We start from the raw sequence: 24,870 nt of genomic DNA on the forward strand, positions 1-24,870 counted from the left end.
CTTTTGTTCCAGGCCACGCAATTTGTCTTCATTTAATTTCTCCGACTGTGCGGCGTGCGAGTGTTCCATATGCATGCATGCATGCATGTTCAAGCCATTTGTAAATGGAGGCATATGCATTTTAATTAGATAAGACGAAGGTGTTTTTTTCACTGTTCTGACAGCTGGTTATATTTCTTCCATTTACTGTTTATGATTTTCCCAGGTTTATATACACATATATATATATACAATGTGTACAATATAGATTATACAGGGAAGCATTTTAAATACAAGAAAGCGTTGGTATAGACAACATACATTTGCCAAAGAGGTGGCGTTTGATAGAGATAGGGGAATGAGGTGTCATGGCGACAAGAGCTGACAAAGCTATCAAACATTGTGTTGTCATCGATAAGCTGGTTTAACTTGACAGTTTTTCTTATTTTTCTGCAAAGCACAATCTTTTGATTGGATTAATCAAGTCACTGACTGACAGCTAATTGTAGCTCCGCCTGGTGATGCTGTTGAGGAGTCCTGGTCTGTCCATCACTATATTTTGCTGAAAGGTTACTCAGAAATGCATTTCCACACATTGTGACGATACCACAGACAGACAGAGCAAGCAATGTTTACACTCTGATTCTGATTCTGGTGTCATCGCTAAAGGTGCAACATCACCAATACGTGATTGGAATGTTACGTGAACATTCTAATGTTCGCATAACAATCACTACTGGTAATAAGAAAGCAGTGGAGTTCTAGAACACTGACTTGACAAAGCCTACTCATCAAGCATAAAAACAGAGGGCAAAAAAGCATATGTAGGTCAAGACCGCTCTTCACCCTCCCTCCCTCCCTCCCTCCCCCCACCTCATCCCAATCAGCTCTGCCCTGTCCAGATGGGTTTGGGCTGCCGGCCTCTCTGTACCCATTTTCTATCCTTCATGGTCCTGTGTGTTGGCCCAACAGCGGGGCGGGAGAAAGTTGGGTTCAGCCGTTAAAAGGATAACAGCGGCGAAGGCGAGGAAAGATCAGTGTAACGAACATCAAAGCCTGAGCGTTCGCTTCTTTTCACCGCACGTACCACGCCTTTTTTTTTCCTCCTCCAGGTGCATTTTTTCAAAAGCCCCGTTTTTTTTTTTTTCCAGCAGAAAAGAGAAACGATGAAAAGCGCCCTCCCCTGACAGGTAATAAATGGCCATGGCGAGGGAATCCATCTGCAGCATCAACAAATCGGAAATGGGATAGCCGAAAAAGATAAGGAATTACAGGCGGAGAGAGCGATGATTCACAGGGAGCAGAGGCGGGAATAACACCGTTCTCACTCTTTAAGGCCAAGAAACTTGTGTTTGGGGGGGGGGCATGGGGGGGGGGGGCCTGACACATGGCACGTAAACAGCCCGCTGCACGTGCTGTAGCGCACAAGGTTCTCACAGTCCCTCCCCATGGCAGGGTATTTAGTGCACGTGCTCCTGTGTAACTGGATGATAGTAGCACCTTTGGAATTAACAGGATTTAATCAGGGAAATTCAGCAAATGCCTAATGTTCTAAATTCCACTGAAGGCTACAGACGGGTGAAAAATTAAAGGGGAAAAGACAGGATAACGTGTCTGTTGGACCACCACGAGCCACTAGAAAGGCTTCCATGCGCCTTGGCATAGATTCCGCAAGTCTCTGGAACTCTACTGGAGGGATGGAACACCGGTCTTCCCGAAAGATATTCCCTCATTTGGTGTTTTGATGACAGTGGTGCAGAGCGCCGTGTAACGAATCGGTACAAAACCTCAATCGAGTTCAGATCTGGTGACTGTGAAGGCCATAGCATGTGATTCACATCGTTCCCATACGTTCTCATAAGCACCATATGTATTCTGTAAGAGTTAATTTAACACTGAACATTTTACTGTGGGGTATATTTCACTGTGCACCTGTACAGTTTATATCCAATTATCTGCCCCCACCCATCTTGCGGGGGGTGGGGGGGAACGCCTCTTACATCTTATTTACCACCTATTTATTTTTGGCCGAGCAGTAATTACACATCATCTTTCACCATGTGATGTTTCCAGTGCAGTGCATTTGTATAAATAGTGTGACATGTTTGTATTACGTGTTGGAGGTGGGCATCAAATTGGCATGAAAGTTCCCTATTGCCCAGACCCACCCTGAATTTCAGTAACCCATGCCAAGTGTCTAATAGCTGCACTGTAAGTGACCCTGCATGCTGTGTTAATGAATAGCTTTCAGGATATACCTGTATGCGAAAAAAAGAAGAAAAAAAAGAAAGAAAATTGTAGTTTTCCAAATAGCTCACTGTTGCCCATGCAGGTCCGCTATTATCTGTCACAGTGAAATGGTTGAACCCCTCGTTAGACCTTACACTAGATTTATAACTGCACACGCACTGCTTTTATTATTCTCGTGGACATGGTAATACAGATGCCAAGAAAATTCAGGGGAGTAATAGAACTAAAGTAAAACTGAGGGTATTGCTTTGGCAGAAGGTTTATGAAGAGATGCTTACTATGCTACCTATATTGCCAAGTGAACTATATACTGTATGTGCTATGCTGTGATGTCTTTATATTGAGCCTGTGCATTCTGATATAAACCAACAAAATTTTTTTATTGGAAATTGATTTCTCTGGTTCTGTTTTTTTTTTTACCTTTGAAACCCAGAGGTTGCAGGCTAGTGTTGTTTTTTTTTCACTGTGGAATTGAGCATGCTTGTGTGGATCTCATGTGAAGGAGGATTATTTTAGTGGTGGCACCAGCATCAGACTGTAGCCACATTGGAGTCCCCCAGCCCCCCCACCCCCCAAAATATTATTTATACCACTATCGGAATGGATGATGGACTGGGGATGGGGCGGTGGGGAGGGGTTGGTAGAGACAAGAATTCATTACAAACTAACAGTATTTTTTTTTTTTTTTTTTTCTATCAAGTACTCAGACCGGGCATTATGTTGTCCGGTCAGGACCACAAACCGGACCTGTACAGTTAATCCGAAAACCATTTTGATTGAAAAACCGGGGGGGGGGGAATCCGGCGACCCTATTTCATCTCCCCTCCACATTATCTACTCTACACCGCTGGTTTTATCATGTCAGCAGCGGTGCTGAAACGCGGGAAGGTCACAGCGGGGTGCGGGGGAAATTGAACTCGGCGGCGTTAATGGCACTTCGCGGTTGACGGGTTCCGCGGACGCAGCGGTTTTCCCAGCCGCGCGAGCGAGCGAGCGAGCGAGGGGCGGCTCGGTTAGCTCCCCCACCCCCCCCCCACCCCCCAGCCGCGACCGCCAAAAAGACACGTGATTAGGGGGCGTCTCTCTCCCGCGCTCACGCTAACGAAACGGAAACCCTGGAACCTGAGTGTGCCTTGCCGTACGTCCGCTCCCCCCCGATCGGGTGGCGTGAGACAGTGAGTGGCGGAGCGAGTGAGGGCTGGAGTCCGTGTCAGTGACGCCTCTCCTCTCCTCTGCCGGTCGCCAGGTGCAGCACGACTCCTCACTTTGGAGGGAGAGGGAGAGAGAGGAAGGGATCATTTCACTCGCGCTAGGTAAGAACACAGAAATCCTCCTCTCCCTGGTGTCTCGTGGCCGGACACGTGCCGCTGCTTGTTTACAGTGCTGTTTCGGGCCTAGCCGCCGATACCGGAGAGATTTATTTATTTTATTTTTTTTTGTCTATGTACTGCTTCTGTTCAAGTGCGAGTGCCTCCCGTTCCTGTGTGCCAGTTGTTTTCTTGCCTTACGTTCTCCCCTCGAGTGCTCCGGGCTCTTGATACCGAAATCACGGAGTCGAGAGGGGGGAGGCTCATCGCGGCGGGCGTGCCTCTCCGCGCCCCGCGCCCTTTAGTTACAGTTGTTTGCTAATTACGCTAGCGCGCTAGCCCGCATTAATGCCCCCTCCCGCCGACCCGACTGCGGGCACGGTTTCAATTAGCGGCCGGCTCCTTCTGAATCCGCCGTGACGCTGCTTCATCCTCCTCGCCGCTGCCTGGGAACCGCTCAGAACTGGGAAGGGGGGGAAACAGAATCTTTCCTGCTAGTGCAATCACACGGGGTGCTTACGACCGAAGACACCCCGTGCGATTGTTATTTTTTTGGCGGCGTGCTCGTGCGTTCCTCACAAGGGGGGAGTTGGGGGGTTTGGGGTGGGGGGGGGGGATGAGGATGTGGAGATGCAGCTGGCACCAGAGCCCCTCCAGAGGGGTCCGGGGGGAACGTGGCATCTTTAACGTCTTAATGAAGCGCTTTGAAGGGACTCTTAATTGCCAGTGATATGCGGCGAAGGGCCTGGGATTGCCAAGTGACAGTTTTGGGGAAAGGCTTTGATCTTGGATCTCCAATCAGCGTGAGGATTAGCGCCACCCCCAAACCCCCCCGCCCCGCAGCCGGCGCCACGCGTGATTAAGGTGGTGACAAACAGCCCCCCCGCGCCGGTGAGCCGCCGAGCCGTCTCGCCCCTAGCCTAGCCGAAAGCAGGCCTGGCGGGCGTCCGCGTGCGCTCGCATGCTAATGACGAGGGGACCCGTGGCATCTCTGAAAAGGGCGGCAGGCCTTTCCAATGAGATGGCGGCAATCTGAAGACCCGGGTGAACTGCGGGGATTCTGCGTGATTGCAGGAACACGGCCAATCAGTGGTGGGCGGCGCCGGAGGAAGGTCTGTCCGTCCGCTCCACCTGGCTCTCTGGGCCGCGTTTTTGTAGTGCGTGTTCAGAACCGTAGGCGGGAAGGTGCGGCTTCTTTTCCTGTGCCGTGTGAATTTGCCCCCCCACCCCCACCCCCACCCCCACCCCCACCCCCATCCTGTTCTTACTTGAAAGGAAGTGCATTTACGGCAGCTTTCGAAAGGCAGATGCAAGCTGTGACCGACTGAATCGCGCTTACAAGTGCGGCAGACGTAAAAAAAAAAAAGTGTAAAGGACTCCTCCGGAGAGGGGAGGAAGGTCATGGCGACTCCGAAGGCCGCCATTCGCTGATGTACCGAGCGGCGGACGGGCAGAGCACCATCGGCGTGAGTCTTGAGCACCGAAAGCCTGGATCCTAACCGCCCACCGGACCCCTTAAAGCCCTTAATCCGGAATGAGGCTGAAGCCCGAGACCGCAAAGTGGCCCCCGCTTCTCGAGAACGCGGCGGATGAAATATTCACAGGGGCGAAAGGGATATCTCTCTCTCTCTCTCTGTTTTGGCACCCGAGGCGCGTGCTACGCAACGCGTTGCCGGGCTGCGATAGCTGTCACGCTGTCCCCGTGACATGGCGTGGCATCGTGTCATGTTCCGTCGGCTCTTTTCAAACAAACCCCCCCCCCACCCCACCCCACCCCCGCCCACATCACCACCCACAGCTCCCAGCCCTTTTGTGCCACCAAGGCAAAGTCGAGACAGTTCTTACATCCTGATGATAAAAAAAGAAGCAGAACAATGACTGTCAGTCTTGGCCCACGAAGATACAGCTGCCCCTAAGATAAAGGAAGAGAACAGCTTACAATAAGAGCGGGGGGGGGGTGGGGTGTGCCAATGCCAGTTTGCTTGACGAGTGGGAGACAGCATCTAGGAGACGGGAGGGGGAGGGGGAGCAGTGTCATTCTTGTTATGGTGTTCTGCTGTTATGGGTGTGGCTGTTCAGGACCGTCAAACTTTGTGTGGCAAAACATTTGATGTTTTGCTGAAATCAGTTATGTTGACAGGCATAATGAGCTGTTAGCATAACACATCATTCACACCCCTATATCTGTAGCTCTGGAAGCTGACAGGGATTCCGCGTCCTGTGGAAATTTACATTTCACTTCTGTAATCCTCACTAAGGAATATTCTTGCCTGCCTGTATTAACACTGCAGTGAATTTATATGGCTTTTTGGACACCCCAGAATTGGATGTCCGTACAATCGTACAGAAAGAAGGTGAACGCTCAGGCACTATACGTTCCAAATACTTTGGTTAAAGAGAGTGAAAAAGGATCTGTGCTTAAGTGTGCCTCCAGGCCAACACTTTCTGTTTTCATTACATTACATAATTCCAATATAACATGGGTTTCCCATGATGCAGCTGTTCAGAAAGTTCTAGCAGGACTGGGAGAGAGTCCATGTCACCAAACAAATACTTATTTTGTGATATTCAGTCGCTGGCCTTATGAAACTTTTCTTTTCAAATATGACAGTGGTGAGAGAGAAACCTTCTATAATTTGTTTTATTTTATTTTAGAAATAAAGAACTGAGCAATAGTGCAATGCTGATTTTGCCAGTTCAGTTCTGTATCGTAATCATGGTAACCAGAGTTCTTCAGTGAACTTTTTTTTTCCTAGTAGAAGCTCTACAGCTGCAGCTATGGAGTATATTAGTCTTCCACGGACGGCTCAGTCATTCAAGGACACTGTGCGATGCAAGTCTCAACCTCAGCATAGCAGACTTCAAACTCTAAAGTTGTAGCACTGCCAACTGGCAGAGCCAATCAGGTGAATTTCTGGCCGAACAGCAGTTTACCTCAGATCCATATCAATGCAAACACTTGGTAAATCAAGGCATCGCATTGCTACCGAACAAAAAGTAATTTTCAACTCCTCGACCCAACAAGCTCCTTCCCTTTTGGTCTACGGAAAAGACGAATGCTCGCCATCTCTCGTCTCGTCACACTTGTGGCTTCTCGCCACCCTGGCAGGAATTATGCAGCACTGCTCGACAATCTAAATTTCAAAGATCAGCGCTTTTATATACGTTAGAAGATTTGGAATAAGGGAATTGTGAGCGGGCTACAGGCTGAAAAAAGCAGGTCACACTTTCATAAGTTTACTCGTTGATTCCATCCATATTAACTTGATTAAGAAAAAGTATTCCACCGGTAACCGAGGGCTTACCAACAGTGATTTTGATGTCATGATTTTTGCATTGGATTCAGCCTCTCCTGAAGAATTCAGCAGACAGGTGAATTGATGGGAAGTGCTGCTTCATGCAACAGCTAACTAATTAGCCTGATTAGCCAGATAGTCCAGAGAGATGAGTTTAGCTGCTGCACAGACAGACAAATGTATACCTGAATTCAACAAGGCGTGCTGGTACTGAATATATGTAACCTTTATATGACTGCTGATATGATGATTACAACATGGCTGGCTATTTGGCAAAGCTGTAATATTAAGACAAAGATTATGTGCAGTATTCTGTATGTAGGCTTTCCTGCCAGCATACACAAGTCAACATAAATGCCGAAATGCCATCTGTGTGCGTGTATGTGTGTATGTGTGTATGTGTGCGTGTGTGCGTGCGTATGTGTGTGTATGTGTGCGCGTGCGCGTGTGTGTGTGTGTGTATGTGTGCGTGCATGCGTACATGCGGTCATACAGTATTTTCCCTGCGTTTGGTGCTGACTGAGAATCTCTCTCTCTCTCTCTCTCTCTTTCTCTCTCTCTCTCTCTCTCTCGTTCTCTCTCTCTCTCCCCCTCTCTCTCTCCCACTCACACACATAGTTTCTAAAATACTTTGAATAATCTGAAAGACAAAAACCTAAAAAAACCATTCACCACCTTGGATTTGTGGCCTTGTGATGCACACTCTAAAATATGCTGCTTCAAAGCTGCCCAAAAGAAGTATGCACAGGCAAGGGGAAAATGACTAAGAAGTCTAAAAAATGGAAAGCAGTTAGCTCCAAAGCAAAGCATTGTGTGACGAGGGGACTGGAATTGCCCGGGTGTGATTATTTTGAATGAGGAACGAGTGTCGGCCGATGGGGCACAATATAAAATCCAATCGCGCGCCATTCACACGCGCGCGGAGTTGAACCAGCGAGCCCGCTGCATCTAAATGAGCATTCCGCTTTCCCGTTTCTCCATTAATGCGCCATTCTGTTATTCCCCCCCAAACCTGCTGAGCTTAGCGTAGCTACCTGCTAGCACAATGGCTGCTTGCTCATGTCATCCTACGGGAACAAAGTGAGCGACAGACAGAGGCAGGATGTTCTTCACGGTTATCTTCTCGCCTACGTTTTTTTAAGCCACGTGTCATCATAGAGGTGAATGCCGGGACCTAGGTTCTCGCACATTGGGTACACCTTTCCGAAATGTGTACCCAATGTGCCGAAAATGATGGTAAAAAAACAAACAAAAAAAAAAACAGATCAGCGAGAAGAAACAAAATCAGTTTATTTTCAAAAGTAATATTTATAACAGTTTCGGTGGAAGTTAAGTTTGAAAATTAATTTTGTACCGCACACAGGCTGTGTAATTTATCCCCCGGCTGTCCTGCCGGAATATTGTTTACACACAGGGAGCCAGAGCTGAAAAATAGCTAAGTAGATTGTTTTTCTTGTGCTGAATGGTTAGAAAGAAATTAGTTACAAAACCAGAGCTTGTTTGAGCATACGCACCTGCAAATCATTTATATCATCTAATCTGTAAATTCTCAACCTTTCCCTAACCATAGTTAATCTTTTTATGGAGCTACTCGTATGAGTTCTGTAATTCAACACTGATAAATGTTTATAGATTTATTCGAAGAAAATCTTCACAGCACCGGTGATACATTTTTAATCAAAAAATGCCTACATTCATCAAAATGCCTGAATTCAATATATTTTTTAACATTTTGCCACATGTCATGGCAGCTACACGTGTCTTGGACCACAGCCAAGAAGTTGAGGATGTGTCACTTTGACAACACAGAATTTTGATCAGAACTTATATTTTATATGGTACATTAGCTACATATCAAGAACTTTTGGGCATAACTGAGGATTGTAAATTCAATCATGAAACCCAGAGTTCAGCAAGTGAAGGCTTGTTCTTTCAGTAAATTTGTGTAGACCTGGATAATCAAAGCCCTGGTAATTCACTAAAACCAGGTGTATCAGTTTTATCTCCTCACATCTACTCTACTTGTGTATCCTGGGGAATGAATACATTAGTGAGTGAGTGAGTGAGTGAGTGAGTGAGTGAGTGAGTGAGTGAATGAATGAATGAATGAATGAATGAATGAATGACTATACAACAAACCAGATAAATGCTACCCTGACAGGCATCCTCAGATGTGATAGTAAAAAAAGCAGTAAATTAATTTGTTCTCTTCACTGATATCAGATGGACTGGACTTCACAAGGATTGCAATATTTATTTTCTTTTTAGGAACTTTCAAATTCATTTTGGAACAGCCCAAGCGTACCTGGCTGCTGTATACATACATACGCAGTGCCAATTCATTTAAATGTAAATGGGGGAAGAAACACGTCGCCAAGAACTGAAGCTGGCATCTCCGTTTGTGGAAGCGTTACAGACGTAAGAGCTTCTGCCCATCTGTTTTTTTTTTTCCTTTTTCTTTCTTTTTGTTCTTAATTTTCGGATGCCCGATCGGCTCGGCCTCTGCTGGCTACGTCTGTCTGTGGCGTGCGTTTGTACCGATTCTTCGTCGAGGACGCCGCAGAGCAAGTGGCGGTGGAGGGAGAGTTGCGTTAAACTACTGGGTCGCAGGTGCAGGAAAAGAACCCGGCGTCCGATGATCCTGAGAGACAAGGCAATTTGGCGAGCGCCGCCGAGGTAATGAGAATAGAATCATAATGTGGCGAGTGCGAGATTTACAAGGGGGGCTGGGTGCGTCAGAGGAAGCTGGGTAATGGCGCCGCCGTGCTTGTCGAGGTGCCCGCGCATTAACCTGCACAAATAGGGGTCACCGATTCGCTCCCGGGTCCCGATGCTTGTCTGCAGATAAGCGGCGTGGCCGAGCGGTGCGCGAGGCGTGGCCCCCCCGTCAGAGATCCGCCGCGGATATCTCTTTATCCGCCCGCTCCAGCTGGCCAGCGAGTGCAGAACGTATGCTGAACATGAGGGAGAGAGAGAGAGAGAGAGAGAGAGAGAAAGGAAGAGAGAGAGAGAGGGAGAGAGGGAGAGAGAGAGAGAGAGAGAGAGAGAGAGAAAGAGAGAGAGAGATTCTCAGTCTGCACCAACCGCAGGGAAAATACTGTATGACCGCATGTGCGCACACGCACGCACGCGTACACGCACGCACGCGCACGCGCACATGCACACATTTCAAGTGCTGCACAATGCTGTGCTGGAAAGGGGGTTGAAAACGCTGGAGCCAGAGGCTTCTACACCTGTTTTATCTTTATCAAAGGTCCAGGAGGAGGTGAAATATAACCCGTACAACTTTGTTTTCCTCCCCAGTATCTCTCTCTCTCTCTCTTGGTACTCAACTGGAAGATCTCGCCCGATTTCACGATTTGTAAGCTTGTATCCCACCTTTGAAGCGGCCGAGAACGCATTTTAGTTTGGTGTTGTTACTGGGATTCTGGTCCCCTGGGAAACTGGGGCTAGTGTAATCGGGCGTGGTGCAGTGTTGCCAAAAGAATCTCACCAGAAGTCACTATAGGGTCTCCGAAATGTCACTAAAAATCACTATGGGGGGTGGGGGGGGGGGCGGATGCCCTCTAACAGGGTGACGCCTGACGCGGCGTCATTCACAAATTTTTGCTGTTGCTCGACAACGAGAATGGAGGTTGCCAAAGTTGCGAGAAGTCGCCAAATTTCTCGCTAGTCGCTAGATAAGTTTTTAGTCGCTAGGACGGTCAAAAAGTCGCTAAATGTAGCGACAAAGAAAGCTAAACTGGCAACGCCGGTGGCGCCAGCACAAGGCAAGTAGCAGCGGCACGCTTTGCCATCCCCAGGAACCGTCAACACCAATCGTGTACCTGGTGAAAGTGGATCGTGATGGAAATCGGGACACGAAGCAGGGCTCTTCTGTTGGTTCCGTCAGGCGTTTGCTGTAAGCCATCCCTTGCCACTGTCGTTTCTGGACGTGGTTTTGGATACGGCGAAATATGCAGCCCACGGCTTGTTCAGCATCTAAGCTGATTTTCCCACTGCTTTCTGGATACTGTTCTGTGCATTCTCAATGGTTGAAAAGTAGCTGCTGCTTGAAAATGATAGCCTGCTTGATTGCGTAAAAGGTGAAAAAGCCCAAATAAGCATGAAGCATATTTCTGCTGTGATAGCTATCTGTGTAATATGAACATTTTTCTTTATTTCACCAGTTAATGGACATACTGCACATTATAATTTTCTATATCATGAGAAATTCTGAAAGCCTTTAAGACTGAATTATGATTTTCTTGTATCAAATGCTTACATCCTGCACGCCTTAGAATTTGGCTAAGGGACAAACTTACGTAATTTACCTGTGAGTGGAAGATGGGAAGATGAGGATAATTTCGGTACATTGTGTGTGTGAGTGGTTGTGCATTGAAAATCACGTCTTTTCTTTATGCTTGTAATTTTAAAGCGACAAGAAAGCCACATGACCACAAGAAACATTGACACACTGCCAATGTAAAAGAATGTATTTACATTCACAATGGCAGTGCGTTGGAGCAGTATGTCAGATTGCTGCACAATATCTTATCATCTTTGATTTTATCATCAGTGATTTTCTTGCACCATTTAAAGATAATGTATAATCAAAATGATCTTTTTTTTTTATTAGTTGCAAAAGCACATTACAAGTTACAGCATGTATAAAGAACTGAAGAAAACAATTACTCTGACAATAAGCAATTCCATTTTTATGAGCCAATACATTTCGTATACTGCCCACTACAGGATGACTTGATATTGTTCATTTGGAAACAATGTTTTTGGGCTGCCATTCAGCTCCCCGGCTGAGGAATGACAGTCTTCTAAGTTAAAAATGCAACTGTATTATTTATTTTATTTATTTATTTATTTATTTATTTATTTATTTTATTCATTTATTTTTTATTTATTTAAAGAGCCGGAAGACACGGTTACAGCGTTTATGCTAGAATGCATCCGGCTAAACTTTGACCTCAATTGTGATTGATTTAGGAAAACATGAGGGTCTGGCGAGAACATTGCTGCACTCCACGTGTTTTTCCCTCACAATATCTGACAGCGCCATCAAATGTCTCTCTCCGGTGCTCCTGGGCTAGGATCGAGCGATAACTCCTCATTCCGCTCGTCCCGTCAGCTCCGGTTGTTGAGGTGGCCTGACCCGTGATTAAGGTCAACGCTGGGGCGATGTGTGCCGGAGATAAACAGAGACGAGTTTAACCGTCGAGACGTTAATAGCCTACCGGTCGAGACTGACCTGAGACTCCAGCTGTCGACGCCCTTGTAGCCCTCCCACCACAATGCTCATTTACATAATATACATAGGTAATACTGAAACCTATGAAACTTCCACTAATACACTAAAATGCATGGGAGGAGCTGTGATGGGATGCACCAGTCTACTCTATGTCTAGGGATCTCACCTGGGAGACTGGGAGGCCTCAGGTAGCTTTAAAGATGTTAGTATGTAGCTATACTGCTTGTGAACAATGACTCCCATGCATAAACACTTTGACTCACGAGCCCCCACTTTGAGCACTCACACTCAAAGAACCAGTTATTTTATTAACCTAAAATGGTGCTCTACTTGTGCGTAACATTTGACTCCATGTATAAGGAGTAAAACCACAATACCAAAACACACCAAATTATAATGAGCTTAATCAATTTCAAGAGAAAAATATGCAATAACACTATACACAGTCCAGAATATATCTTTAACTACAATAGTGGCATTTACTTAAAAAAAAAAAAAAACACCAAAGTGCCATCAACTTGACGCCATTCAAACTTAGGCAGCCCATACACATTGCATGGCCCCTTTAACTGTCACAGTATTAAATGAAAGAAATGAACACCAAACCAAAATAACAAACTAAAGAAAATAACCCGGGGTTTTAGGCTGTTCGTGCACAGTTTGTCTTTATACGTTGGCGCGCATGTTGGAGCTCATATGAATCCACACAAGAATAATGTTGAGGTTTACTCACACACACAGGAAAACAAGTCACTGGCGATCCGAATGCAGGTCCGACACAAACACACTCGTCCAGCCGCGTGCTGTCCTATTCGTGAGGCTAGCTGCAGGTTAGCTAAACCGAAACAGTAGAGAAAACACTTCGTCGAGAAGAAAATAAGAAAAACTGGAATTTACACCAAAACGTCCGCACCTTCCCATCCCGTACCGCGACTTAATTCAAAGACGATGGCGAAAACCGATAATCAATTCCAAAACGTGCATTCAACTCAATTTCACGAAACAGTTTTACGCCGCCGCGCGGCGGAGCCGCCTCCATTCATTTTGAATGAGGGGTGGCGGCCAGCCCCCGCAGGGCATTTTGGGATTGCCGGCGGCGCGGCGGGAGCGGCGAGGCCGCAGTGGAGATGGCAAAAATTCAACTTTGACCCCCTCGCCGCGTCGCGGTAACCAATCTGATGTGATATAATGATCCGTCAAGTAAATTGTCCCTATTTTTTTCTAATTTTAGTTCCACATTCTATCGTTCCACAATGGAGGACCTAACTCGTAATTTCCACATCGGGTTTCCCGACTTAATAAAATCTCCTACAGAGACACTGATAAGAGGAAATAGCGTGGAGAAAAGTCTCTGAAATTGTCGGTGACTCTGCAATGTAGTTATCGCCGTTAGCTACTATCACTGTCCAGTCTGAATAAAAATCATTTTTGCAGTAATCTAGCTCTGAAAATGTTAATAAGCTGCCTAGCTAAGCTAACTAATGTGTAGCTACAGTGAGTAACAACAAACAATAACAAACAAAAAAAATCTTCGTAATGTATTAGTTGCTAGTTGTTCGTTTCTACCAGCCACCTAGCTAGCTAATCAGATACAACTTTGAAGGAATTATCTGGCTAATTCGTCAGACAATGTTTTTGTTGTTGGTTGTAGACATTAAACAGCCTAGCTAGGCAGCTGACTAACATCTTTCAGATCTAGGTTACTACAAAATGATTTTTATTCCGACAGGACAATGAATATGAAACACGATATTAAACCTGGTCAACATTTAACGAACACAACTGTCTGTCAAAAATAGGTGACACGCCCACAAACAGCCGACTGTGGGGACGCGGCGCGGCGACAAGCGGCCGTTGCCGCGTATAGTGTGGTTTCAGCATAACTAGTTCCCACTTGACCTCTTGTCGAACCCGCCATCACGCAGCGTGATTGGACAACATATATTTCAATCAGCACAGCAATAGGCGCCAGACAGTTCACTAAAAGTTTAACCAGACCTTCACTCTCCGTGAACTTTATAAAGTAGTTCTCGTTTTATCAGCTTCTATCACGTGAACCAATTATCTAAATCACCCAGTTGCATAGGATACACTGCAGCTAGCCCCACACGAATGGCACAGAAAAAAACACTGGCCTCTCTTACCCAAATCCAAGAATTAATGAATTAATTAATACACTGCAAATATCAGATCAAATTGGCAAACATCTTCCAAGAGCACTACACCCTAGATACAGTATATTGAGTTGTCTGGCTTGATGGCAGTACCATGTTCATGCCAAGGTGAAAGCAGAACGTGCAGGATTTTTAAAGGGTGCGGTAAATTTGTTGCTGGGAATGGCCGCTTAAAACGACACAACAAAATACCCATTTCCGGGTAGAGCTGTGATTTGCGGTGCAAGGCAACGAGTAGGCCTATGCGCATATAAAGCTGGTCTACACGCGGTCGTTGTGTCTCCACCTTCTCTATACGCACGTATATTATTTTCTTATCGGGAATTCGACAAAAAAGTTATGTGCATTCGTCGATGCTCCTGCTGAATGTTGGGTAATCAATAGAAAATCATTAGACAGAAAAGCAATACATCTCATGCATATTTCAGAGCAGTTAAGGGCGGAAAAAATTACTTCTCCCCTCTTCTCTCCTACCTTCATCTGTCTGTGAGGTGAAAAGCCTTCCAGATGACCACACTTTCTTCTGGCCTCTCTTGAATAATTACATAAAAATCTTAAGATTGTGATGTCCGATCTTTCCCAGTGTTTCAGCATGCCTCAAAATCCTTTGGAAAGAAGTAAATAAACAGGATGAAACCTTAAAAAATAATTATAGATATCTATTTTATTCTCTGAAAATATTCAGATAATGCATGAATACCCCTACTTTATTATGATTAGTATGGTTATGTACATAATCTTAATATTCAATGTACCCAGCTGAAATAAGCTGTGACATATCACACTTTAAAATGAATATGAATTCTAAAAATAATCGAATTTTTCCTCATATTGCTTCGTGACATTTGCGGTACATTTCAGCGAACGTTAAAAACAGCATCCCATAATATTGTGCTTTGGCTGGCTCCCAGAGCAGCTTTTGGCTTGCCCGCGCTGCCGTGCGACGTGGCAGACACGCAGCAACACCTTGCGCAGAGTCTCCACGCTGTCGCCGTCACCTTCCCCAACCCCCCCCCCCCGCCGAGGGGTAACGACCCTCTTTTTTTGTGCAGAGGGGTAATTTCCGATACGGAGGGTTCGACGGGGGCGTTCCGAAAATGGCGTGCCTCGGAGCGGCGGGCGCCCAGCGGCCCCACGCCGGACCGCCTGCCAGCCGTCCTAATTGAGCAATCAGCCCCGGCGAGGCCCCCCCCCCGCGCGCGCGTGCTCTCCCGCTGCGGAGCCCTCCCCGTGCCAAGCTGGAGTTGGCAAAATAAGACTCGCCGACATCTTGGTCCGGTCGCCTGAGAGCTGGCCCGGCCTGTCGCGTTCCGGGGTTTGCGGAGGGGGGCAGGCCGGAGGCCCGCGCGGGAGAGCGTACAGGCGACGCGGGACCCGGGTTCAAACCCCAATGACAATAAGGGCACCTTCCAGTTTAGGTGGCGCGGAGGGAAGGTGAGAGGAGAGGACTGGAGAGCCCCTACTGTGCCAGTTCATCTGTGGCGCTGGTCTCCACGCACATCAAAATGACTGGCATTAAATCAACTCTTACACTGAGCTCGTGGTCTCTTGGACTCATGTAAACTCTGTTGCAGTTGAATTAACGCTGGTTATTTTGCTGTGCAGGGGCTGTGCGGTTAAACTCATTAAGAGACGCTATGGAGGAGAAACCTGTGGCAGTGGCATTTAATTTCTGCGTAATTCTTTCTGACGGATAATTGCGCCGTAATAGCGCAGTGTCACCGCGTCACGTTTTACTGCGTCTCAGTTTCCGCGCCGGCTGCATCTTAAGCTCTGTTCGTCCTTCTGTGGCTGGTGCTGGCCTTGTCAAAGGCCCTTAGGCATTGAAATGTCAATTTTATGCTCAAGTGCAAGTACATTGAGTTTCTTTCTAGCATTAGCATAGTGCACAGGCCATATGTTTTTCTTGGCACACTATGGGGGTTAGCTGTACAGTGTAATGTATCTGATAGGAACATTCAAACTCTGTTTGTAGTTTGAGTTTGAGTCCTGGGTTCACTTGACATTTTGTTGAGGATCTTTGATTCATAACTCAAATGTTTTTTTTGTCTCCCCCTCACAAAAACGCGGATCGCTAAGCTAACATTAGCGATCGCTGAACTCGCCCCGACCTGCAGTTGCGCCACCTCAAAAAAGCCAAAGGTACACCAAAGCTGAGAACGGACATTTTTTCTGCATCCATGCCTGTGTCTTGTCTCTCAGGTTGACGTTTTTTTGTTTTGTTTTTTTTTTTTGTTTTTGTTTTTTGTGTGAGTAGAGCGGGTTGCGTCGGGTCGAGCGGGCGGAGCTCTAACGGGGCGCTCACAGAAAGGCGAGCGTTTCGGAGGTAACTCAGCCCCCCGCTCGCAAGGCCACGCTCATAAATCAGCCGGCGGGGGTGGGAGGCACGCCTAAACACCCCCGGGCCGGTTTGTTTAAAGGCATCGCGCCTTCTGTATGGATCCCGCAGAAATGATTGACACGCTCCGTGCTCCATCCATACGTCCCTTTATATTATGTCCGGCCCCTGGACAGTTTCGCCTGGGAGTGCAATTTATCACGGCTGTGACAGGCGTTATAACCTTACTGAGGCTGTGTCTGAGCGAGGGAGGCCTGTACAGAACAGCAGGCAGTGGGCGGGGGAGGGGGGGGATGATTTCTGGAGGAAGGGGGAGGAGTCTGTGCCACTGCCAATAAAAAATAAGAAAAACAAAAAAACACAAATGGACTACATAATAAAATAAAATTGATTAAATGGGCTCCTGTTAGATGTAATGGATGTTCTCTATAAAAAAAACTAATGCAGACCCTCAAGTCCCCATTTGGGACTAAGATTGCCAGATGTGGAACTTAAACCGGACACCATGCACACGCACACATAGGCCATATAGGACAGCTTGAAGCTGGAAGGCAAAGTGGGGAGGATGGTGTCGGAACCGATTGCAGACCATGGGGAGGTGTGGGGAATCAAGGTGAAAAAAAAATGTTACAGTGCGAATGGAAGATGGAACTCATTACAAACTAGCAGTCAATTTTCAAATTATTATTCCAACCAGACATTTATACAAATCGTCAGGACCTGTACAAATAATTGGCAACCCGGACATTCTGGTCCAAAACTGCAGATCTGGCAACTCTATTTAGGACACCTGTATTTATGATTCTTACTGTAGTATCAATGTATTGTGTCCCTGTCTCCAGAAATTAAGTCTGAGGGAAAATCACTCTTGTAAACATGCTCTATTTTTTCCCCTCAATAAGCAGAATCAAAGGACATGCCATTTACCGCGTGCAAGCCTCCCATCTGTATTCTGCTGATTCTGTGTTGATAAAGGGTTTATACTCCCAAAATGATCTTCCAGTCTAACACAGACATAAAATGTCACTGTAGATTATCTCTCCCTGACCAGGGGCTTTATAATGGAGTCTATTATCGGGAGTCATCTTCTCTCTGTAATAAATTTTATGGTGTTTTTTTTTTTTTGCCATCAGCCCCTTTAAATTAAGTAAAGAATTCTTAGTTACAGTAATCCCTAAACTAAAACCTTTCTATGTCAACGCTGTGATTGTACAAGTGTGGAAAATTTTAATGAATCTCTTCCTTTGGGAAAGAATAAGTGTTGTCAACTTGCCCGGCAAAACATCCAAACTGGGAATGTGCACTAGAAAGTGTCTATCGTGGTGTTGTCGCTGACATGGCTTGTAGTTTTTGATTGATTCAGTTAAAATTTCATTTATCGTTAACGAACCCCTCCGTGTCTCTCTTTTGCCCTTGTCCAACAGAACCAGTCCTGAGCTTGTTCTTGGGGGAACCCTCAGCCGGTCACTTAGCAACCACCGATGCATTGTGGGAGCGCCATGCCACCGAGGAGCTCATTGGTTGGCCTGGCCTTGGTTGCCCTGGGCGTCCTTGGCAACACAGTCCACGGGGAGGGGCTGGTGAGGACCGCCCGCGTCAGACGGCAGGCTCTGGACGGGGACGTCGCCCCGGGCAACCAGACGTCGAAGGACCAGCCAATGATCTTCAACCACGTCTACAACATCAACGTGCCCCTGGAGTCCCTGTGCTCCGTGGACCTGGAGTCGGCCCCCGGGCGAGGGGGCGGGGGGGCCGCCCCGGGCGAGACCGCGCCCCCCGTCTCCGAGTACGTGGAGCAGACGTCCGACCTGGACAGCCAGGTCACCTTCACCCACCGCATCAACATCCCCAAACAGGCCTGCGCCTGTCCCGCGGCCAGCACGGTGCAGCAGCTGGCCAGCCGGATCGAGATGCTGGAGCGCGAGGTGTCCCTGCTCCGGGCCCAGTGCGGGGCCGGGTGCTGCGGAGAGAGCGCCGCCATTGGTGAGTCCGGCCCCGCCCCCTTACGCGAGCGCCAGAACCAGAAATCGGATCAGTTCCGTTTTTTCCGTTCAGCCACTTCAAGCAGTTCACAGGATATGTGTCGTATGCGCTTGGATACGAGGCCCATTCATATCCTGTGGTACCGCAAAATGGCTTTGATCCGTGTTCTCAAACAATTTCACACACCTCGGGATTGAATTTTGCCGTTTGAAAGAACGCTTTGAGGGACTCCAAGGTCTGCGTTTACACAGTGCTGAGCGAGCCTTTTGCCTTGACTTGACTTTTGAACATTTAAAGTGGCCATGTCATTTTTACACATTTGAATACTTTATATATATATATATATATATCTTATTTTTATTTTTAATGTCAGCCAATTAAGCTCATGTCAATATCTGGTGGGTGAAATCTATCTGTATGTATCTATCTAAATCATTTGAAACGAATCGCCATGGCAATGTCGGTTTTAAGGTATTAGCGGTTGCTGGAGTTCCTGCGTGTTGAAATACGGGCGTGCCTTTAACGGCGTTCTGATGCGCTCTCCCGCAGGCCGGCTGGACTTCGTCCCGCACTGCGGCGGCCACGGCAGCTTCAGCATGGACGCGTGCGGCTGCGTGTGCGACGAGGGCTGGGCCGGCAAGAACTGCTCCGAGCCCCGTTGCCCCGGCGACTGCTCCGGCCAGGGCGTGTGCGTGGAGGGCGAGTGCGTCTGCGACCGCGACTTCGGCGGGGACAACTGCTCGGAGGCCCGTTGCCCCGGCGACTGCTCGGGGCGGGGCCTGTGCATCGACGGCGAGTGCGTGTGCGAGGAGGCGTACGCGGGCGAGGACTGCTCCTCGGGACGCTGCCTCAACGACTGCTCCGACCAGGGCTTCTGCGTCAACGGCACCTGCCGGTGCCGCCCGGGCTACGCCGGGGACGACTGCTCCTTCGCCACCTGCGCCAACAACTGCAGCCAGAAGGGCACCTGCAGGAGGGGCATGTGCGCCTGCCAGGAGGGATTCGGAGGGGACGACTGCTCTTCTGGTGAGGGGCCGGACCTCGCGGGGGGGTGGGGGGTGGGGGGGTGGGGCGGTGGGGGAGAAGCAGCGCTATAGGGAGACCTCATCAGTTGAGTGCCATGATTGGAGAGCAAGGCTTTGTTAAACGCACAATGGGCATTAATCCAGGGCTGCCCAAACCTGTTCCTGGAGATAACATCCTGTAGGGTTTCACTCCAACCCTAAAAAAGTGCTCACCACTCAACCGCTAGAGATCTTGTTGAGCTGTTACTTAGTTGAATCAGGTGTGCCAAACAAGGGTTTGAATGAAAACCTACAGGACAGTAGATGGAACAGGATGGGCAGCCCGGAGTTAATCTCAGTGATGAGAGCACAAGGCTTTGCAGAACACACAATGGGCGGAGTTACCTGGTCACTGAGTACCATGGGCCAATCAACAGACTTCTATCTCTGAGGCAAAACTCAATAATTGGTTCTCAACAGGGAGTCACTTATAATGCTGTTATCGCAGTGATGTTTTTATGGAACAGCACTCTCCTGCCTGTAGTTAATTAACATTAACATGGGAATTGCTGCTCTTGGTGGCGGATGGATACTGTGGTGTCTACCTAAGCAAGGTGTGAAGCGGTATTTGGTCAAGTGCCTTTCAAATTACAGTGTAACGGGTGGAGAGCAGAAGTGGTGGTCTGGGATTCTCTAATGTGTAAAACAAACCTGGGATAATTATTGAGGTGGAGGGTTAATGTGTTACTGAGTTTGGCCTTGCGATGGCTGTGCTGCATCATTCAGAAAGTTCCGTAATTATGGACTAAGTCACAGATGAAAACGTGTTGAAAACACACGGTGATACGATACAGGATATACTGATATACTATCAGCACACACACACACGCTCACGCACACACATACACACACGCTCACACACACACACACACGCACACACACGCACACACATACACACACATACGCGCACACACACACAAACACACGCTCACACACATACACACACACACTCACACACATACACAAACACACGGACACACGGACACACACTCATACACACACACGCACACGCACACACACACACCCACACACACACGCAGACACGCACACCTACACACGCACACACACACACACACGCACACGCACACACGGACACACACACACACACGCAGACACGCACACATACGCACGCTCACGCACACACATACACACACACCCACACACACACGCACACACCCACACACACACGCTCACACACACACACACACACACACACACACGCTCACACACACACATACACACACACACGGACACACACACCCAGACAAACACACACACACACTCACGCACACGCACACACACACACACACACACACACACACGCTCACGCACACACACACGCACAGTACCAGCGGGATCCTGGCGTTTCCTCTGTGGACGGCGGCGGCGTTTCTGTGTTTGTGTCCGTAGCCCGAGCCGCTCGCGGCGGGACGCAGAACAACCCCGCGCGGCCGACTCCATCTCACACGGTAACCGCGAGATCGGCGCCGGCTTTCCCGCGGAACGGCGCTCGTTTGTCAGGAGCCGCAGTCGCCGGCGGGATTCGTGGCGTTAGCCCGGGCCGGGCAATTTCTGATGCACGCGTAGCCGGGTTCACACCCCGTTCCCAGAAAAAATCCCCTGAACATCTGAGGATGACTGTCAGTTCACAAAAGAAAAAAGGTAGGGAGGGGAGAGGGGACGGGGTAGGGGAGGGGGGGGGTGGGGGGGGGGGCACAAATCATATTAGCGGCCCCTCTCTCCCTATTACTTTAAGCAGGTCCTATCGGAGCCAGAATTGCTTATTTCATTGCAATTAGAGGGAAAATAGCAGCGGAGTGTGTGGGCGCTGCTGCGTGGAATACAGAAAAGAAGCTGTTCAATTACTGGGCAGAACACAGAGCTCCAAGGGTTCTCTGTACTGAAAGTGTTTTATGTAGCCTGCGCAGAAATGTTACAGATGTGCTCTTGCCTTCAATTAAAGTGCTCTGTTTCTGCGTGCCATTAAAATAAATGAATGTTGGGAAACACAATTAGGCATTCTGAGAAGTTGGACCAACCCTCCTGCCTCCGTCCGTACCCCCCCCCCCCCCACCCCCCCCGCCCTTATTCCCCCATCAGCTGACGTCATTTGTCACAAATAAATAGTGGCAACTGTTGTCAAAGATACACAAAAGGTGTGGCAGCTATTCAGACAAGAGTGGACACCGTTTCCGAGTGACAGGTGCTCTTGCGAACTTCGATATATTTTGACATCGTTTCAAAGACACGATTTTGTTAGTTCAGTGGGCACTTTTCAGCAGTTGTTATCTCTTTTTTTTTTCTTTTGTTAGCGGGAGATTTTTTTTGCGAGCTGCCGGTTTGTGCGAACTCTCTTTCACCCGTTCCCCGCACCGGGTCTGTCAGAAGAAGTGGCACGCGATAACGATTTAATAGACTTCGCATAATTGAATAAGTCTGGGGGGCCGAGCACGGTTTCATGCACTTAACAGGAGTACGCCAGGGTTAAGGGAATTCGGCGGAACACAATGGAGAATTTTACAGCTGACAACTGGCAATTTTAACCTGATTAATATCCACTGGTGTGTCACTGAGGTCTGGGGGGGGAACAATGGATCTGTAAGGAGTTACACATCGCCCCAGCCACGTGTGTTCTGGAGACAAATGACTATGACATTCAAATGGCACTTTATAAAAAAAGTTAACTTCTTCAGGCTGACTATTCGAGTACATGTGCATAGCAACACTTATGACGTAAGGCAGACAGAACAGACGAGAAGATTGATACTTTACAGCTCTGTATCTCAGTAAATAGGTGTTGAGATAAGAATATATTAGAAATATACAAATGTACATTCACGTGGGGCAGTGTACAATCTTACAATATATTGCTGAATGTATGCTGGCACCAAGTAGCTAATTACACTTAACTGTGTTGTTGATTCCTCCATGGCCTGTTGACTATATTCATCAGTATCAAACAGCAGAAGCTGATTTGTGCTATGAAATGAAGGGGATGCGCTGACACAGCCCACCCTGCCATGCGTACGATATAAAGATCAGCATGACTATTAAATTATGCTAACCGAACGCAGCTTCGTTGCATTAATTAACTTCATGAAAGTAATTAAAGTGTGTCAGGTAAACACTCCGTACAATATGATTCCTGTCATTTTTCCAGTACCCAAGATAATATAACGTTATGCCCGTGATCACATTTTCATCAAGTATTTTATTTTTTTTCTTTAAAAAAAATTAACCGTCATACGGTTTTAAAAAGGATTGCGTAACTGTAAGCTGCGCAGAGAGCTTGACATTTAAAATAAGAGACGAGAGACGGCAGAGAATGGCGTGGAGAGTCTGCCGGAAGTCATTTTAATTACGCGCGAGGCTGTCAGTTTGCCAGTCCTCACATCTGCGGCTCCTGCTCCCCGGTTTGGCGCCGGCGCCGATGTTCACTGCCTGTCTGAGTCTGAGTCTGAGTGTGAGGGGGCGACGTGAAATGATGCCTGTCTCAGTTTCGGCGGCTACAGAGAAAACCGTTTAAAAAGCAAGGTTTAAAAAACTCTGTAGAACTTCCTCTACCCCTAGATCAGGCGCTGTCCGCAACATTTAATATCCAGTTGACCCCCCCCCCCCCCCCCCCCACCACCACTTCCGCTTCTCGACGTCCGAACAGCGTTGTCTTTTCACCCTCAGTGATTTATCCCTTCGGTGAAGTGCAGCATTGTAGTCTGGTGGTTAGGAAACCGGCCTTTGTAGGCGAAAGGTTGGTTGTATTCCCAGGTGAGCTGCTGCTTTTGTACCCTAGGGCGAGGCACTTAACCTGAATTGCTTCAGTAAAACATCAGGCTGTATTAAAGGATTGTGTGTAAAAATGCCTGCGAACCTGGGAAAGAGTGTCTGCTAAATACTTAAAGGTAAAAATGCAACACTACTTGAGTCGTCAGAACTAAATAAAAAAGAAAAAAAAAGAAAAACATACTTTGGTCTGGACACTAAAGGCTAAAGGACTATAGCTGTCAGCGCACTGATGCCCTCTTTAAAATCTGGGCCTGCCAGATCCTGGTGGGTTATGCATAATAGTCCATAGGCTGGCCTGGGGGTGTTTAGGATTAGGGTTTTGGAGGGGGGGTGGGGGGGCTTAAAGTAAAAGGCAGAGATGGAAAGTCAGAAAGCATCTGATTTCACTAATTAGTTCTGTCTACTGGCTGAAGAATTGTGCTAATTAGCAAATCCAGGCGATTGGAAACAAAATGCTGGGGAGGACTTCTATTTTCTGAATCTCGATTTTCCACTGCTGCTAAAAAGCATTTTCTTTCGATCTTTCAGTTGACTCCTGTGTTTTGCTGGGCACCTGTCGTCTGCTTGGGGTGGTACGTTCTGCACGCATGGGAAATGACAACTGTGCAGCTAAAACGGATGGCTTAACCAACACGGAAACAAGCAGGGATTGGCCGTGTGAAATTCGGTGGGGGGGGGGGGGGGGGGGGGGACGCGTGTTCTCCTGTAAGACGCTGTGACCATGGAGCGAGGCTCCAAACGGCAGCAAAGCAAACTGGAGAAAAAACAAAAGCGCGGACTTAAAAAAAAAAGTTTGTCCCCTAAATAAATAAATAAATAAATAAGTAAGTAAGTAACGGGGGCTGCTTTGAGCTAACGAGCTCGTGCTGGTTACAGTACGGCGGGTCCTCTCACTGTGGATCTCTGGACGCCTCGCCCCCCCGTCCCCACTCGTTTGCTGGTAATTACGAGACGCGGCGGCGCCGGTCACACGGCCGCTGTCTGGCTGAGCAGCAGACCTGCGGGCTGCACTGTGCTCCGCAGACTTCTGAAGGAAGGAAGTGTGCTTTTTTTTTATTTTTTATTTTTTATTTTTTTATTACCAGTTCGGGATTTGATAAGCAGCGTATGACAGCAGTATCCCTAATGGCTATCGTGAGGGATCCCTACCCGGGATGTATCTGAGGCGAGCGCTTTTATTACGAAAAAAAGAAGACACACATTTGAAAAGACACCAGCCAACTGCCTCTGACAGTCCTCATCTTGGTTTTCTTCCCGTGACTCAAGCACTGTACCGCAGACGACATCTGCGCACGCTGGAATTCGCCACAAACTGCACGGATCCACTAGGAATTGAAGGGGGTGAAATTTGGACCAGAGAATAAGGCTGCCACGCCTTTCAAAATGTTATCTTAAAGGTCTGCGAATCAGAGCAGCTGCTGTGCAATTTTGATGCTCACCAGAGCAGCTCAACC

At 47.7% G+C, this 24,870-nt stretch overlaps 1 protein-coding gene across 4 annotated transcripts in view; it reads left to right on the top strand.

Annotated features, from left to right (window-relative positions):
* Nucleotides 1-24,870, top strand: part of tnr (tenascin R (restrictin, janusin)) — a 171,995-nt gene that overhangs the window by 98,333 nt on the left and 48,792 nt on the right. For 3 of the 4 annotated variants that reach the window (XM_035420998.1, XM_035421001.1, XM_035420999.1), the window contains 2 exons: nucleotides 18,011-18,569; nucleotides 19,119-19,595. In XM_035420998.1, the coding sequence (XP_035276889.1) occupies nucleotides 18,068-18,569; nucleotides 19,119-19,595 (979 nt within the window). In that variant the 5' untranslated portion in view covers nucleotides 18,011-18,067. Of the gene's footprint in view, nucleotides 1-3,475; nucleotides 3,543-18,010; nucleotides 18,570-19,118; nucleotides 19,596-24,870 lie in introns of all 4 variants that reach the window. The other variant, XM_035421000.1, reaches the window with a different exon arrangement.

This window comes from Anguilla anguilla, chromosome 6 (assembly GCF_013347855.1).
Source record: "Anguilla anguilla isolate fAngAng1 chromosome 6, fAngAng1.pri, whole genome shotgun sequence".
In the NCBI taxonomy this organism is placed as follows: Eukaryota; Metazoa; Chordata; class Actinopteri; order Anguilliformes; family Anguillidae; genus Anguilla; species Anguilla anguilla.